Consider the following 17,890-nt stretch of genomic DNA (forward strand, 5'->3'; position numbering starts at 1 on the left):
CCTCAGTATATTGTGTGGGTATAACTTTAATACAAAAGCATTATCTGCACATTACCTAGCTGCACCTGATGCTTATAGTAGGACTCCTCATATGAGTAAAGCTTTGCTTATTTGATCACAACAATAGTACTCATAGGGAGCCATAACTGTTATGCTGTTGTTTATAACCCATGTCAAAAGAAAAAAATTGAACAAAGTTCTTTTAGGAAATTAAGATTCTTATTTATTTGAGGGAAAAAAAACAACAAAACTAAATTATTTTAGTACTTACTGGCAAAGTCATTCTTGCTACATTACCTATTTTAAAACTCACATCTCATTCAATTAACATTTCATACCATTGACAAAATGATGCTGCCCTGAAAAAAATATTGCAAAAGCTGCTATATACAAGCCCATAAATAAACTACAAGATTTTCAGGCTTCAAAAGACTGAGGACAGGAAGAGATTGTTTAAAGATTCATTTGAGCATTTCTTATTCAGTACATTTGCTGCATTCTGTAACAACAAAAATACATTTAATCAAACAAAAAGAATGGACTTAGATGGCAATGGAACACATTTGTACATGGTGAGTTTTTTACTAGTATATCAAAAACAGAAGAAACCCCATCCCCAACCTAGTTTTATAAATACAGTGTTCTTGCTCCTAAACTCACGTGACATAAACAACAAGATAAACTGCTTCATCACAAGTAATGTTCAAAAGTTAAAGCATGGGATGCAGGTTATCCACAGTGGATCTCAGTAGGTACAGGATAATAAATGCTCCCTCAATATATAATACATCTATGTCACATTCTAAAGTATAACACCAAAAACATTTCTATGCTCCTCTTATTTTTGGTGAACAATTTTAAAATATGATATACCTGGATGAAAAGCAGATTTAGCCCTTTATACTATTGTCACTTGTATGTTGAATGTCTTTTTCAAATGGACCTTGGGTGGTGACATAGGTGACCAAAGTACATCAATCAGCACAGGAGGAAATGCAGGCAATGAAAATTGTGTAGAGGGGAATATTCTTAAAAATTAAGATTTTATTAAAAAAAAAAAAAGTTTTCATATGTCCTCTGTTCATTCACAGAACCGTTTGGGCTATAATACAATGATTAGAAGAGAAATGATCAAGGAGGGTTTCAATCTATATCCATGGTCACAGTGTTTAAAAAAAAAAGCACAACCAAAAACACATGCTCCAGTATAAAAAAAAAATAAAAATGCTTAAATATGTTGTCTACACACAATACAAACACTGAATTCTGCTGTCACAGTACTCTACTGTTACAATCTCCTCCATACATTCCAAGGGCTCCTCCTACTGTGTCTTTTGGGGGAAAAAAACAAATCATCATTCTCAAGCCAAGAAAAGCCCGTATGTTTGCACAGCTGTAAGACAGTCTGACATAGAAAAGGCTAGGAAAAAGCCATACACAAGATCCAAAATAAAGACATAGACATTAAGATATTTAGCAATTAGATATTGACCCTCCTTTTTAGAATTAGTGTCAACAGCTTGAGTTATTTAGCAGTAGAAAACACAAGATTAGAAGCCTATATATTTCATGCATGTTTATATGTGATATGCACCATGTCACATTCTGCTCTGTTCTAGCTGCATGAATCCAGCATCTATCTGGGGAAACTAAGATAATTTCTTAGAATGGTTTAAATTGTAGCCACAGACAAACTTGGGTGCACTGTGGGGTTTCAGTTTGGTGACCATACCAACAAGTCTTGGCCAGGAAGGGGAGGCGCTGGAGGTGGAAAAGATTGGTCCAAACTGAAACAGATCATTTTTTCTTAGGGCAGGAAGGAAACATGGAGAAAACTTGTTTTGGATCAATCAAAAATGAAATGCATTGATGTTTTCTAAACTTTCAACTCCATTTCTTTTGGATGAAACACTTTGCTAAATTCAGTCCTAATTGATGAATGTTTTCTGCTCCCTAAAGATCAATTTACTTTTATTTGCTGTCCAATAAACAATTTCCACCCTGCACATTAGAGTGCAAATACCTTTTCTCTTGGAAATCAATAGCAGATATCTTGCTAGATTCACTGGTACCAAAAAAATGGTCTGAGCTGCTGAAGATACAAACCTTTAATTAAGAAAAAAAAACACAAAACAAAACAAAACAAAAAACCTCTTAGCAAAAAATGAGGTTGAAGATTTGCATATTTCCCTCCTTTTGTATTATTTTCATAGCCCAGTGCATTAGAAAAGCTAATTCCTGCAAACCAGTATACCTGGTGTGTTAGGGAGACAGCTACCGCAAAGAAGGAAGAGCTGGGGATGCGAAGACATGGCTGCAACACCACTCTGTGAAGGGGTCTCATCTTTGGAAATGGCTCTGGAGACCCTGCTGCTGAGTAAATCCTAGAGCAAGACACATATCTAGGCACTCTGACCACCTCCGGGGCTTACAGTCTGCTTTAACCCCAGCTAGAAAGATGCATCGTTGGCACAGCTGAGATTGCACCCCCTTGTGCTCCAAATATCACTTCTGAGAACCTACAAAACACTGGTCAAAAGAAAAATTACAGTGTTTTTTTCCTATTAAGTGCTGAGCAGGGTTTGAGACCACAAAAGACACTGCAGAGACCTATTTAAAAGATGTCTGTAAGTAACAATACCAAGACTTATTTGCAGTCTGGCTGTCTTCACAGTATATCAGTGTTATATTTTTGTGGTTGGAATTCAGTGTCTTGATTTGACCAGTAAAAGGAGAAAGATAAGTCACAGTGCCAGGTTTTGATTTCCAAAAGCTACAGCGCATTTGCGAAATGCACTTGATGGACAGTTGTTGATTGCATCCAAAAGCTTCAGGCAAAGCAATACAACTACTTTGTATTGCGCTATGTCAGCAGACACAAATCAGTGATAGAAATCCTGTGGACTGCTATAGGAAAACCTTAGCCATCTCTGCCTTTTATAGATATGAGGTAAACAGGAATATCTAACATACTAATGGGCCACGTATAGGAATATTACATGTTACATATGCTGTTTATGTGCATAGAGACATGTGAGTATATTAACTTTGCTAATTCCATGCCCATGCTGGGAGCTGAGTAGCTGGAACTTGTTCCTCCCTCAAGTCCTGGCTTCCTTGTGGCATTTAAATTAATCATCACACTATGTATTTTGAATAAGCTTCACTTCGATAATTGGGTTCTGTAAGGTAATAAATGTAAACAGAGAGTGCACAGCAAGACCAGAATAGCCCCATTACAACATCACAATGGGAAGCATTTCATTTTAGAGCATAAAAATCCATCTTTCTGGAGGTATGTTGCCTTTCCTCAGTTCTGGGAGCCGGAATGATTCAGATAGCAATAAGCCCTTTTTGCGTACCTCGTGTTTTCATCATTGCTGACAAAACCATCCAGTGTATATTTGTGCTAGTTATTTTTACAGATACTGCTAATAGCCAAGTGGTAGAATGTGTTATGCTTTTGAAGGCAAGCAGATGAGGGCTATTTACTGAACAAAACAATATGGCAATTTCCAATTTATTAGGCAGTGATTAAAAAAGCAGTTTTCTACTGGTATTAACAGTGAGAAAAAACTGGTGGACACTGTGTCAGAGGTCCTGAATGTATGGCTTGGTTTTCACGGAGAAGCTCTTATTGCTGTCAGACTGCTGATAAATCAATGCGGTTGGCTGAATTGGTGCTTTTATCCCAGGTGTTCAGCTTTGTGGGGGTTGTACCTGGCCTGTTCCCAGTCATCTGGAAAACAAAATAATATTGAAAATAGATTTATTTATTTTGCTAAACCACTCTTGTCTGGATGAAATAAAAGCTTTAAAGCATCTATTTACATTACAGCGTTGTCAGAGAGTCCTGAGAGCATACACCGTGAAGGATTTTTAAACAGTTATTGTCAGGATCTAAGGTGATTGGCAGCAATCACTTAATAACACCTATCACTTCAGAAGTCTGGTTCTTTATAAAAACAAATTTAAGGAGATCTAGAAAAGCATATTCATGTGTTGACTTATTTTAGAGTTTATTCCTCAGGCTTAAATGTAAAAGTACACTATCAAAAAGCCATCATCATCAGACAAATACACTGCCAAAATGCTGCTTGAATGTGTAATATGAAGTCCATTACAATTGGTGGGAATAGTCTCATTGAACCGTACTCCAGAGTTCATAAACCTTTGTTTACTTTTATTTGATAGTTTACCAGAAGGCAGAATTTTGTCCTTTACTTTCAAAACAGATATTGTAGCTGCAACTTAATACTTGCTGATTGCACCTGTCTACACCATGCATTAGGTTAGGTACTAAAAATACCCACGTGCCTTCTTGCGTCCTATTCTTTCCAACAGAATTGAATGTGGAACACTTTCAAGTCCAATGGGGGGAGAAAAAAAAAAAAAAAAAAAGGAAGAGGAATACTTACAATGTCTGAATTGAAGGGTTTCACATTGATGTTGCGAGTCGAACTACTGGTAAGGGACCAGACCTTGGTTTTGTGCTTAAAGGCAGCTCTAACCTTTGGGGAAAAAAAAAGAAACCAGATAGAAGATTTCTTTTGAGAAAGTTGTATTTATTTTCACAGGTGTAGCTTACAATCACTTCCCCATTATCCTTCCTCCACATTAACATCGCTGTATTAAAGACCAGCAAACAATCCACTCCTACATTTTTATTTATATTTATGGTCTTATTTTAAAATTTAACTTTACTTTTCAAGCATCCATACTTTAAATACAAAGCATTGTGTAACCTCACATATTTCTCATTTCATTGGCAACATTTTCATGTTATCATCTGGGTTATCCCTTCCTCCTAGATGTCCAAAGTATGACTGTGTTACCATTCATCTTGTTAAAAGTAACAAATAATAAAAGCAGAAAACCAAAACTGCAGGGCATATGAGCATACATCCCTGGTATTTGCAGTTCTGGTTTGAAAGAATTCATGAGGTGCCATTATATCGATTTTCAGCAGCTGACTGGGACACTTGCACATTTTCTAAATATACAGCCCCAGACAGGACCACAAGCTCCCCCGTTTGGGCAGACTCTCCCCGGAGCTCACGCAGCCCTGGTGGTTCTCGGATGCCACGAGGACATAAACCAGCTGCCAGCCTTTGGAAAACTGAAATTATTTAAAGATGCTGAATGAAATTCCCTATAGATGTAGGAAGATTCTGCACCAAGGTGAAAATAATCAGCTGCATAAAGAAACGATGGTGAGACAGTTGTTCTTTAGGCAAGTTGGTGAGATTTATCAAGGACTACTGGCTGGGAGTGATTGACCAGTGTTACGATGTCATGATAAAGAACATCTTGTCAGGAGGAGCACAGTCTGCCAAACACACAAAGTAATCTTTCCTCCCTAGTCTACACTGGCACAGCTACAGTACTGGGTGCGGTACCGCAGGAAAAATAGGGACCAGCTGGAGGGAGCTCTCAGGAGAGCAGTGAGGATGATCACAGGTCAAGCAAACACATGTTATGAGAAGCTCAGGTTGTTTAATCAAAAGAGGAGACGAGGGGAAGAGAGGATAAGTCTTACAGTCTTCCCTTTGCTGCAGAGAGGAAGGGAGTTATCTGTTCTTTATACTCATAGTAGCTAAAACAGGAAATGAGAAGCTCAAGCTGCAGTAAGAAAGATGAAAACTACCATTTAGGAGTGGCAGTAGTGAGGCTAATGAGGCACAGAGCCAAATTGCTGAGGGAGGTCGAGGTGCTTTGATGACTGAGCTGTCAGGGGTGACGTTGGCATGTTGGACATACGCTGCTGGAGAGGCTGCTGAAGTCCCCATCAGACCCATTCTCCTCTGCTTCTTTAAAATTCCCAGGCGCACTGGGAATAAAGCTCTCATTTTTACCCAATGACTTGGAAATATCTGTAGATTTTGCTTTACTGTATCTGGGTTTTACTTCTATGGTAAGAATGAAATTCTCAAGAAGATTTCTCGCAGTTTAGCTGAAAAAGTATTTTAGATATGCACAGCATACGATGGAGCCAGTAAGACCTGCTCTCCAAAAATGACAGTTGATGTTAGCTATATATGAACTGGTTTTTGAGGATACAAATTCTGAAAAGTTTCTGAATTTAATTTCTCATGAGGTTCCTGGAAAAATGGCAGCAATTCAAATATTTGTATTTGATGTAAGACATTTGAAGCTTGACACCAGGAAGAAAGCTTTCTGAGCCGGGGGGAGAATAGAATAAAGAAATATTTTTCCTCCTTACCTTTAACCTGCCTGCTTAACTTTAGCTGATTTCAATAAAGATCAAGAATTTCATAGTCAGTCCTGATTCTCCAAACTGATTGTAGCAAAGATCATACCAATGCTCTAAGACTGAATAAATTGGCAAACATTAATAAATAATAACGTCTCCACAGAAGAGCTGGAGTGCTAGTGTTGCATAGGAAGAAGCAGCAGACGGTGGGGCAGAGCTACTTAGTAGCATCCAGAAGAAAGAGCTGCGGGAGAATCAAAGCTATGTGGGTATTCACGGAGCAGTATCCCTGTCAGCATGCTGGAAATGGTTTTCATAAGAAACTTTCGTTATCAGTAATACCTGTTGCTGAGCATTTTCTGCTATCTGCCATGGGAGGAGAGGATGCTGCAAGCTCCAGGCCCAGCAGAGATGGTCTCCACAAGCCCCATTTGTATCAGCCTTGCCTTGGCTTTACCCCAGTTGCTCTGAGATACCCTGAACGCAAAAAGATGCCTCTTGGTCCACTATGAAAACCTGAACTTCCTGCCAAGAAAAATACCTGGAATATGTTCTGCTCTGTTTGGTTTCCCAGTAAGGATTGATGAGCAATGTCCAAAAGTATGTTTTGCTGAGAATAATATTTATTTTCCTCTCTGGAACTGCAGATGTAACAAAGCCAGAGGCCCCCCCAACGGGGACTGCCAGAGTGAGTCCTGCTCCCACTCTTTAGGCATCCTCCCTTAGCAGCACAGCCCATGCCTCCCGCTCAGTCCCTCCAGCCCTCAGGAGTGCTTCTTTCCTTCGTCTTGAGCTGCCTTCTCCTCTCTCTCTCTTTTTTTTTTTTTTTTAAACTTTTCTTATGTTAAATAAAAAAAATGACAAACATGGGTCAAAATGCCACAAGTCACAAAGTCACTAACAGTTATGTATTAATTGAAAGAAAAAAGAAATCAGTGGCATAGCAGGCAATGATAATGGAGAAAGTCTTTTCTTGGTTTACACTCATGTTACTTGAATTTGGTAACACCAAATTTGTTAGCAGCATTTGGTTACCTACCTCTGAATTCAGAAGACAGTGAAACAGGAACATGAAAAATCCCTGAAAACAGATGGAAAGGAGAAGGGTGAAGAATGTAATACAATAATGTATTTCTTGCAGTATTATATAAAACAGGTATCAAGTAGCTGGAGATCTATAAATATTGAAGAGCAGGCCTAACTCTGCTCCATGTTAAACTGGAGAAACCTCCAGCATTAGGTTACTATGAGGCTTGTCTGGACCTTTTCCTGTAAAAGAGCACCTCCTAACCTTTGGGGTCCTAAAGAAGAAATTTGGCTGAAAGGAAGCAGGAATTCTGTTTTCATGACAACAGGAGAACTTCTTGTCTGTGCTTGCAAAGATAAAGGCAGAAGGAAATGCTCTTTGGGAAACACCAGATCAATAATTTTCACATTAGAGAAACAAAGTATTAGCGTCAGGAAAATTTTCATAACAGAACTTTGCTGTCTTTGGGCTTTTTGTCCAATGGAAAGTGAAAAGGTCCCATCCCCTTTTTATTTTTTTTAGGGTGTATTCAGTCAAACTTATGTTTTTTATTTTGGATGAAGATTGGAACTTTTCTTATCAGCTTACAGGGAGAACTCTGTTGAACTTTTTTTTGTGACCATAGTGCTACTTGTTCCTGAGACAAAAAAGGATTTATGTGAGTTCATTTTTTTCTCCCCCTCTGTAATCATTATTTGCGAAAGAATTATAACACGCTTACAGATTTATGTCTCTACTGAAATGTCTGCTTAAAGCTAAGCAGATGCTTACATTCCTTGTTGGACAGAGCTATTTTTCTGGATTGGTGTATTAAGAAGATGAGGGCTAGCTGCTTGCATGCAAGAGTCGTGCAGCATGCAGAATAGCTCCACTTTTCTCCTTATACCCCACCTTTCCCACAAACTTCTGTTCACTTTCATTTAGTCTCAGTGATGAAGCCTCAAACTGAAAAATTGTTCTGGTATCTATCTCTGCTGAAGAATCTTGCCTGTCATACGTAGTGCTGGAAGAATGAATTTCATTTCTCAAGCTCACTGTTTCATTTATTTAATTAGTGCTACTGGAAACACTAAGGAGTGGGATAAAAGTTTTGTTCAAACAGGGACTAAACAATTGCCAGTACTGTATGGTCAGCACAGACTTAAAAGACAGAGGAAGGAACATAAAAAAAAAAATCCAATAAACGCAAGCATGTGAAAACATTACTAATGATCCATTTATTGGATCTCAGCAGCAGTTCGGTAGCTGCAAACTTTCCCACCAGGTACTTACTTGTAGTGAATTGAAAACAGCAAATATATACTGAAATACTAATGCATGGGCATTGACAGCCAAAATCCCAAAGATCCATGAGCTTCCCAAGATCGGTAAGAGAACAGCGACAGCTTTAGCTGTTAGTCTGAAAGAGAAAATGAAAATAGGAAATGTGATGAGACAGTTAAAAAAATTTCAGCCCACACACCAGGGAGTTTATCAATTAAGTCCTGGCAGCAAGGCAGTGTGTGTATGACTCTCTTTGCCATAAAATTCTTTTAATGGGCAAGTCTCTTAATTACTCATTCCTCATCTATGAAAATAAGAATAACAGAACTTCGGTATCTCATGGGATAAATACAGATAGAGAGTCAGTAACTGAGGGTGCAGGGGAAGAGATGGAGAGATGATCATATAACTACTGCAGTCATATCTTCATTTTACAGTGAAGTATGAGGTTGTCAGTGAAGAGTCAGGTGTAAGAGTCAAAAACAGAGGGCAGAAACCACAAACAAAGGCAGCATCACATGGAAAACTAAGCCCCACTGTATAGTACATCCAAAATGCATTTGCTCAGCACTACAGCTGAGTCAAGACAACACAGTATTTCTCTTACAGAAAGTGACTTGGGATTTTTATTCACCACAAATGGGAAGAAACTTGATGTACCTCTGCCAAATGCAAATCCTCTAACACCCCAGTATTATTCTGCTACCATCCTGCTTTGTTCAGAGTTGATTCAGAGAAACGTATGCCAAATACTGAAATAGCCTGTGTTTCTTGGAGATCCCTACTGATATATGTTCCCTCTGCTTAGCTTGGAGGTCTTGGCAGAATTTCAGTAAAAGATGGTATGACAGGTGAAAAGCCAATAGTACTGAGAAAATAAGAGGGATTTTTGATTTTGCCTTAATGAGTTATGTACAGGATGTTTGTTACAGCAGAAGACAAAAAGAAATTGTAGTATACCAGAGAATTAAATGATCACGGAAAGTTTTCTGCAGCAGCTGAATTCTGTGGACCAAATTTTATATAGAGTGAACAAGGAACCACAGAGAAAACAAAGGCATTGCGTTTAGAAGTGTAAGATCACAGTTAGGTCTCTTCAGTGTTTTCACAGCCTTCTGCATTAAATGCCAAAGAACTACGCGCTTTCTATGAGGAGCTCATTTCCTTCATCTGCAACAGGAATTAAGGGCAGCCAAACCTCATGGAGCGCTCAGGACCCTGTAGAAGAGGTACAGGCAATACTTGTTTTCTGCTGTGATGTAAACGTTGCTAACATCTCTCTCTGCAACTGAATACCACTCAGCCACTTCCAACAGACAGGCACAACTGATGGAATTTAACTCACAAGAAGATTATTGCTTATCCCATGCAATTGTCTTCTCCTTACGAAGCCTCAGAGCATCATCTCTGATTCATGCTAATTAACTGCTCTAACGAATTGTACTTTTGTGTCTGTGTATACCCTGTAATATTGACTTTAAGAGTAGCGTAGTAATACCCCTACAGAGTGTTTCTAGTGTAATCACAGAAAAAATAGGAAGACAACCAGATTACTCTGTGGAAGTCCTTGCCACAGGATGCTACGGACATTGCGAAAGGATCCTATAAATTCACGGAAGATAGTTCTGTTGTGGAGTGTTAAATGTGACAATTCTGATGCAGCCACTTGTGCAGGAAGTCCCTAATCTTTAGTGTGCTGAAAGGTGGGAGTACGTATTCAGAGAAGAATCACTCTGCTTGACCTTTACAGTGGGGACACAGGGCTGGATGGGCCCCCAGGCCATCTGGTTTAATCCGAGATGGCAGTCCTTCTGCTCTTAGCCTAATCCATCTGGCTTTTTAATTAAAACAATAAACATCTCCACAGCTTGTTTTCACATCAGCTTGATCCGGTAAAGGCAGGTATAAAATAGAGCAGGGCCAGGTGACCGATAATGGAGTCAATAAGCCATCACTCACTTTCTCCCAGGACGTGCTATACATCTAGTTCCCAGCACTGGACAACCCAAAAGCATTCATGATGTCTGTCCACTCTGTAATCACTCAAAACCCCATGAATCCCACAGGGCAAAACATTCTTGCTGTCAAGACCCTGCTAACTAGACAGCCCAGTGCAATTTTGCTTGTCAACAATGAATAGACGTCAAACCTTTGCACACGCCGGCACCACATTTTCAGTGACAGCTATCAAAGGACAAACACTTCCTCCTGGGTAGCTGAGTATACTTTTGGAGGTACAAGACAGAAAGCACAAGGAAGGGACCTGTCCCTGTTTGAAACACCCTGAATCAGCAAGGCAGATAGATCTAATCCCTACTTACCACAGCACTTATAAACATTTACTTAACTCCTGTTGTAGCCCATGGGATTTAAGCACATGCTTACAATTAAATATGTGTTTAAAATATGTCAGTGAGTTTTGTCTATGGTACAATTATAGATAAAGAAGCCAAGTGGGCAGTAAAGGGAATGGGTAGTGAGAAACTAAAAGTCAATCCATGCTCGCTAAAGCTACATTTTTTTCAGAAATTAGCAGATTTCTATTTAGCTGAATATCTATGCAAGAGAGAAAGTTGGTTTAGGGAGATTAATGTCCTACTTGTGCCTTTTACCCCCTGGTACAGATTAAAGTACAGGTTCAGGAGAGAAGTGCATGGAGCTGCATGACAAGAGACCACTTGTAATTACAACAAACATAAAACAAATGAGAATTTTGTACAACACAATTCAATGAAGAAATTTTTTAATTAAACTTAGAGCCAAGACATCTTGTTCATTTCAGTGACCTGAGCACACACTTCGTTATATCCTTGATTAAAAGTGTATGTTCAAGAACTGCATAGGCTTCAGGTTCATAGGGAAATCTGGGACAGGGAAGAATCTGGAATCTTTTTTTTTTTTTTTTTTTGATTCATATCTTTATGTCCTTGGCCATGCATATTTCTATATAATTCAATTTAATTCTGCAAAGAGTCTGTTCAGCCAGAAAATGAAGGAAAACCTTAAAGCTTGACCTCTTCTATTTAATTAAAAATGCATTTTAAAAGATATAATTTTAAAACAACTGATACAAGTTTATTTTAATGAATCAAGGATGCTTTGGGTTTTTTTTTTCCTCTGTTAAGATTAAAGTTCATCACCTCAACTCTAACATAAGATGTGCTCCACTGGGGAGCTGCCAGCAGACCACCTCTTGCAATCAGCTTTGTGCAGAAAGACCTGTATAATCCTACAGAGCCCTTGTGCCTTCAGGAAAGTGTATCTGTGCAGGACTCAGGACGTACATCCTCGGGGGGAGGATACACCAACACCTGGAAGATGGATTAGGTACATTCATATTCCAAGACAGTTTAGATGTCCTCTCTAACCTGATACAGCAGGTGATTAGTATGCCCATCACAGCTACACTTGTAAAACTGTCTTCATTACAAACCACCCTTTTTTCTTTTTCTCTTTTGTTCTCACACTCTCAATTTTTATAAAATTTGCAGTTTGGAATATAATTTTCCCCAGCTGGTTTGTTGCCAAAAATAAGTTTTCATTATTTCTTTTTGAGTCAGAGCATAAAAAGCTTCATCTGTGATTTGTAGTTGAGGGCAGAATAGAGTTAGGTACTCAATTTCAATGTTTTGAAAATCATTCTTACAGTTTGGATTTTTCAGGAGCCTTTAACATTACAAATGCCTTATATATTTTTTGAAATCTTGTGTTAATGAAGACTGCTCACTGTTAAGCACAGGGTTCGGCACATGTGCAGCAGAAATTCACAGCTAAAAATGAAAACAAAATAAAGACATATGGGATTTTTCATGCAAATGTATTAATGTTTCATGCACATCCATTTAGAAGAGCAGCCATGTGAGGGTGAAATTCATTTAAGACTTTCTAAGGGTCAGCTCTGTATATGTATCACTTAAATCTCATTAAGTCTTTTTTTTTTTTTTTTGGCCTAATTATTGCATAGCGCTCTATGCTTGCGCGCTCTGAATTTCATCCTATGTATGAAATTATTAGTTCAAGTTGTTTATGAGCTTTACTCACCAAGCAAAGGACTCTGCTCTATTGTTCCTGGTCCTCTTTTATTTTCTTCCACTTACCCCTCCCCTTCCCATCCTTATTTCATTTTGTCTTTGAACTTTAAAAGAGAAAAATACTAAATGTAAAATGCTGCGTCAGAACACCATTAAGGTGGCAAGGTTAAAAAATCTTAGAAATACAAAAGTTAATGTTCCACTAGGCACATTAATTCCGACACACTGCACGTACTTTATTTTTTTTAATTCCCATTTTTCTTTGCTACATGAATATTTTAGTAGATTAGTTCTAGTACACTAAGATATAGAGCACAATCAAATACATGTTGTTTTTGGAGAAGGAATACTGCATGATTTAAACTGTGCAACCTTAAAAAAAATAAAAGTCACTACCATTGCTTGAGCTTTATATTGTCTATGAAATTGGTGACAAGAAGCAGCAACACTTTGGGGCAGGTCTTACTTTGCAGATATTGAGGTCCAGCCCCACCAGGACTTCATAAATCTTGCTAAAAAAGCTTCTTTTCGCTGTGTGCCCTAATGTATCAGAAAACAGAATGACCATTGCCTTATAGAGGACCCTCTAAATTTCTCCTCTGTGTCCCTTCTCATGCTCTGGCCTTTGAAATTAGAAGCAACCTAACAGCCTGTTTCTCACATACACTTTTAAAAGCTCAGGTATTGTTACTTTTCTGCAGTCTAATAGCATTAAGTTTGGTGAGCTTTTTGTCTCTACGCATCTATATACACTGAATGATCAGTCCTGGAATTAATTAATTAGAAACAAAGCAAAACCAGCACAAAAAATTTTGGTTTTGCTTTTTATTGTTTCCGATTGCCAATATATTTTTTTGAAAGTATGTACCTGTTACTACTTAGACAACTTCTGCAAAATACAAAAATACCTTGAGTCTGATTAAATTTTTATATCCAGTGTATATGGAAAAGCGCGTGGGATATTACTAGCTGTACATAGCCTAACTATCAATTCAGTCTAAGGTTAGGGATGTTGCTCACTCTGCCCCAACACTAACAATCTCTTCACCTGGGCTGCAGAGACTTCAGAAGCACCGCTCACTAAGAACCACTTTGGCATGACTTGATTTCCTTCAGCCTTGCATGTTTGGTTTTTTGCAAGAAGCAAGCAGCAATGAATTGGTACTGCACAGGGCCACATCTTCTGCCATCAGAGGTGCAGAGGCTGCTCTGCAGACACGTTGCTGGTCCTTATAAGCTCAGATATAGTCCCACTCCCCTGAGCACTCATGTATGAACCCCATTGTCGGGGGGGCAGGCTTGACTCCTTTGAAAATCCTTAGAAAATTTTTCTGACACACTTCCTGGAAGAACAACATTAACTTCATTCATTGATTGTTAATCAAGCTGTCCATTTAACATGCATTCACCCTTTAAATCTTCTGTTGAAAAAAACATATTTTTCTTCTCCTTTCCTGTTCTTACAGTTTAATTCTAATTCCTGAGCAGTAAACCTTGCTCACCAGAGATCTTCCACTCCAAATTTCTTCAATTGACTTTGTTCTGTTGCTTTTTTTTTTTCTTTTGCATTCACTTCAGTGCAGGGTTTTGATATTTTCTGTATCTCTTTCTCAGTCAGAGACGGACTGTTAGCCAGTGTTTTGCACCATCTGAGATCCTGAAGTGTGCACTAATCAATCAATAGAGGAGTGGAAGGTTTCCGAGTTGAATAATTATTATAGCTGTACTGGAGTCCCGGTGTGCAAGAAGTACAGGTTTCAGCACTTCTGAGACGTATTTTCATTACCAACATCATATAAAATCATTGAGCTGTTACTGAAGTTACTGGGAACATTTCTCCAAGAGCATGGTTGGGCCTTATAGTTTTATTGTCTTTGCAATTGGTTTGGAACAGCCCTACTCAATTGAGATTGCTCCCTTCCCCTTATTTAATCTTTGCCCTTTTCTGCTATTGCCCTGAGCACACTGTCGATAGCTCACACCGATGCAGAGCGACTACACTGACAGCTACAAAAAAGAAATTTCACTGCTGGCAGAAAGAAAACTTTATTACTTCTGTGAAGGGGACCCCTAATTCACAAATCAATTTTATTGGTTATATATGGAGCACTAATCCTTTTAAGACTTCTGACATCCACTTTACAGTCATGATGCCTGCTGAAGTAAGAATTAATTCAGACTCATAAGCCAAGATTATGTAATAATTGGAGGAAACATTGTCTAAAAAAAAGCAAAAATCCTTCACAACAATTCACCAAAATTGTTACCCTGACAAACAGGCCTTTTAACTGAAATCTCCTTCTTGTTTCTTCAACTCTTCACTAGCCGCTTTCAGCAATATCCCATATACTTCATATAAAACCAAAGTAAATCCATAAACCTGTAACTAACATTTCAGACTAATGCTGGGGAAAGTTGGATTTAGCTTCAGGTTGCCAGTTGTTACAAGTGGTGTTCACTAGCCCCTAAGCTGGGAGCCGGAGAGCTGCTGGGAACCACACGCGGCAATTCTGACCACGAATGGCAATGTGTCTCACTCGAGGTCAGCAGTGCTTCCAACACACACTTTGTCTACGCTGTCTGACCGGCACTCGGGCTTTCATTCCTGCGGATGTCTGAGGAATGGCAGTTCTGACCACGGCATTCAGGGGTGTTGTGTGCTGCCGCTCACTTTGTTACCTGATTCTCCAAGGAGCAAAATGAATGCTAAGCGATTTAGGTGGTGAGTTTCCACCAATATCGGAAAAATGGAAGAATACTGGTAACAACCCATCTTTTTTAGTGAACGAGGCAGTGAATAGCAACAAAAACATACACATCTGTCTTCAGGGCTGATCCAAAGCCACTGATATAACTTGGATCTACAGGATCAAGCTCCCTTTCACTCCTCAGTAAAACCAACCAAGTCTCAGTAGAGTAATGCACTGTGGGTGGCATAGGCAGCTCAGCAGAGTAACCAAAGCACAGGCTTCAGAGTCAAATCCCTCAGGCCCCCTTCTAACGTAGCAACCCATTTACTCCTCACACTGCATGAGTGACACAGAGTAGGTGTTTGGGGTTTTTTTCCAAATGAAATTAATCTCTGAACTCTGCTAGACATCTTGATCTAACGGGTAGAGCTCTCTTCTCAGAAAGGACAGACATGGATTTTAATTCTGCTCCTGCCACTGAACAGTAGCTCATGAACTCCTGCAAACATACATGCACCTTTTTCTTCTCCTAACCTTTGTCTTGGCAATATAGACAATAAGGCTGATGGCACAAGGAACATCTTTTAATTAGCACGTACACAGTTCCTAGCTTAATCTCAGGTGATTTCTAGACACAGCTATAATAAATTGGAAAAAAAAAAAAAAAGAAAAGACAAAACCACTGGTTACTGCACATGCCATTTCCCATTTTCCCAAATGTTATTTGCCCTTTCAAAGTGATGTTGTAAAAGTGAACAAGAAATATTTACAGACACTTCAGATAATTTCTTTCTGGTGGGTGCCATTTATGATCCAGGGAAGAAACTGCTAGTCAAAAGTATTGTAGCTATGAAAAAAAAAGAAATCTAGGCTGCAACAGCAATTACATTCAGATTGATTTTTATCATGTGAGTGGGAAGGGGGGGTGGCATTACTCCTTTTCTGTTATGCTCAGTGTACAATACCCAGCCCTCTACCACAGACCCTCACAGGAAAGCAGATGCTGCCAAAGCAGTGCCACTTCTCATAAGTCTACCCAAAAGTTAAAGCTGCCTTTAGTAGATCCAGCATTTGCCCAGAATATAGGAGGTCTTGGCTCAAATCATGCTTCTTCCTAAGGGATTGCAGTTCCCTTTTTTTCCAGAAGAGCATTTTGACTCCCTGCTTGATGATCATTCTTGCCTATTGAATCTGTTCCACTTATAGTAAATAATTAAATATTCACCAGGTCAGAAAGACAAGGTGTACGCCACAGATTAGTCGTGAGGCACTCCCCTGGGAGAGGAGAGTCCTATTTAACCCTTGCTTTATTAATAATTCTTATTTTATATTAAATATTCAGTGGAGCAGGGACTGAAATCCAAGTCTCCATTTAAACCCCAATCAAGCCTGACAAAATTATGGCCATGACCAGAAATGGAGGCACCTTAAGAATTTTAATACTGAGAAGGCAATTCCAGGGGCCGGCAGCATTGACTTTTGACTTCAGCACCTAACCAGGGGTTTAGGAATCCTTGCTAAGTTCTCCCACAGATCAAGTCCCACGTCACCTCCATCACTTCCTGATCCTAAAACTACTAAAGAAAAAAAATACTTCCCAAAGAAAGTAATAAATACTTAACTAAAACATGTCCTTCTCCTTGTCTTTAATGCAAGCTATTAAAAGAATATAAAGAATTAAAGCATAATGTCCTTGCAAGCTGAATTTTCAGTGGTTATGATTTTTCCCAGGGGAACTGAATTTGCAGTGGGATTTTTCCATTCTCTTTCTAAAATTCCTTTCTCCAACATTTTTTGACACTAATTCTCTCATTACACTGCTGCAGAGACAGCATTCTCTGCTTCTCGATCCTCAAGCCCAAGGTTAGCGCTAATTTTCCACTGAACTTTGCCATTGAGTCATCAAAGAAAATAATAAGAGCTTACTCTCACAGTAGAAGAATGTTCCACATCCAACCAAGGAGTATTAATAATTGGGTTTGGATGAGGATATGTGGTACCTGCACCGAGAGGCTTTGTACCACCGGATACCCAGATGTACATGTATTCATTCCCAAGAGACACCCGAAAGCCTCTCTGTTCTTAGTGAAGTCGTTTTTTTTAAAAGGTGACTGGGAGCTTTTTCTACTGAATAGTCTTGTTGCATATTTGTGCTTTAATCATCAAAATATTGTGTATCTCTGAGCTTCTTTTATGCTCTGTTTCTATTGAAGCATCACTTGAACCTAAGGAACAGCCCCAGTGTGATTGATTGATAGAATATGTTTTCTCTTTTCCCACAGCAACCTCTAAAAGAACATGCAATATAAATATTTCCAGTTAGCTGATCAATTAAGATCTGCTGAGCACCATCGTAGGTGAGCAATGATACAATCCTTTTGCGTACAATCATTTATAATAAATTCACAATCAGTGGTGCATTTCCAGTTAGGCTAAAGGGTTGACTGTTTGTTGCAGTCACATGTTAAATTTTTTGGAAATACAAAAAATGTGGCTGCTGAAAAAGTTTTTTGGGAGACTCTGGTAATGGGTGAGAGAACAAATTTCCCAGCCGTTGGTACTGACAACCACGGCCAGAGGCCAAAATAATCACATTCTCAGAAAACCATGTGGAAAATGAAAGCAACTTAAAAGAAAAAGGAAAACAATAAGCCCTGATCCTTAC

The 17,890-nt window shown here is 38.9% G+C and overlaps 1 protein-coding gene across 6 annotated transcripts in view; it reads right to left on the reverse strand.

Annotated features, from left to right (window-relative positions):
• Positions 1-200: 200 nt before the first annotated feature.
• ADGRD1 (adhesion G protein-coupled receptor D1) overlaps positions 201-17,890 on the reverse strand; it is a 160,250-nt gene continuing 142,560 nt past the window's right edge. For 5 of the 6 annotated variants that reach the window (XM_054844768.1, XM_054844771.1, XM_054844770.1 and 2 more), the window contains 4 exons: positions 8,514-8,640; positions 7,254-7,295; positions 4,419-4,511; positions 201-3,739 (listed from right to left, as the gene is read on the reverse strand). In XM_054844768.1, the coding sequence (XP_054700743.1) occupies positions 3,644-3,739; positions 4,419-4,511; positions 7,254-7,295; positions 8,514-8,640 (358 nt within the window). In that variant the 3' untranslated portion in view covers positions 201-3,643. The remainder of the gene's footprint in view (positions 3,740-4,418; positions 4,512-7,253; positions 7,296-8,513; positions 8,641-17,890) is intronic. The other variant, XM_054844772.1, reaches the window with a different exon arrangement.

The sequence above is a fragment of the Grus americana genome, chromosome 16 (assembly GCF_028858705.1).
Source record: "Grus americana isolate bGruAme1 chromosome 16, bGruAme1.mat, whole genome shotgun sequence".
Classification (NCBI taxonomy): Eukaryota; Metazoa; Chordata; class Aves; order Gruiformes; family Gruidae; genus Grus; species Grus americana.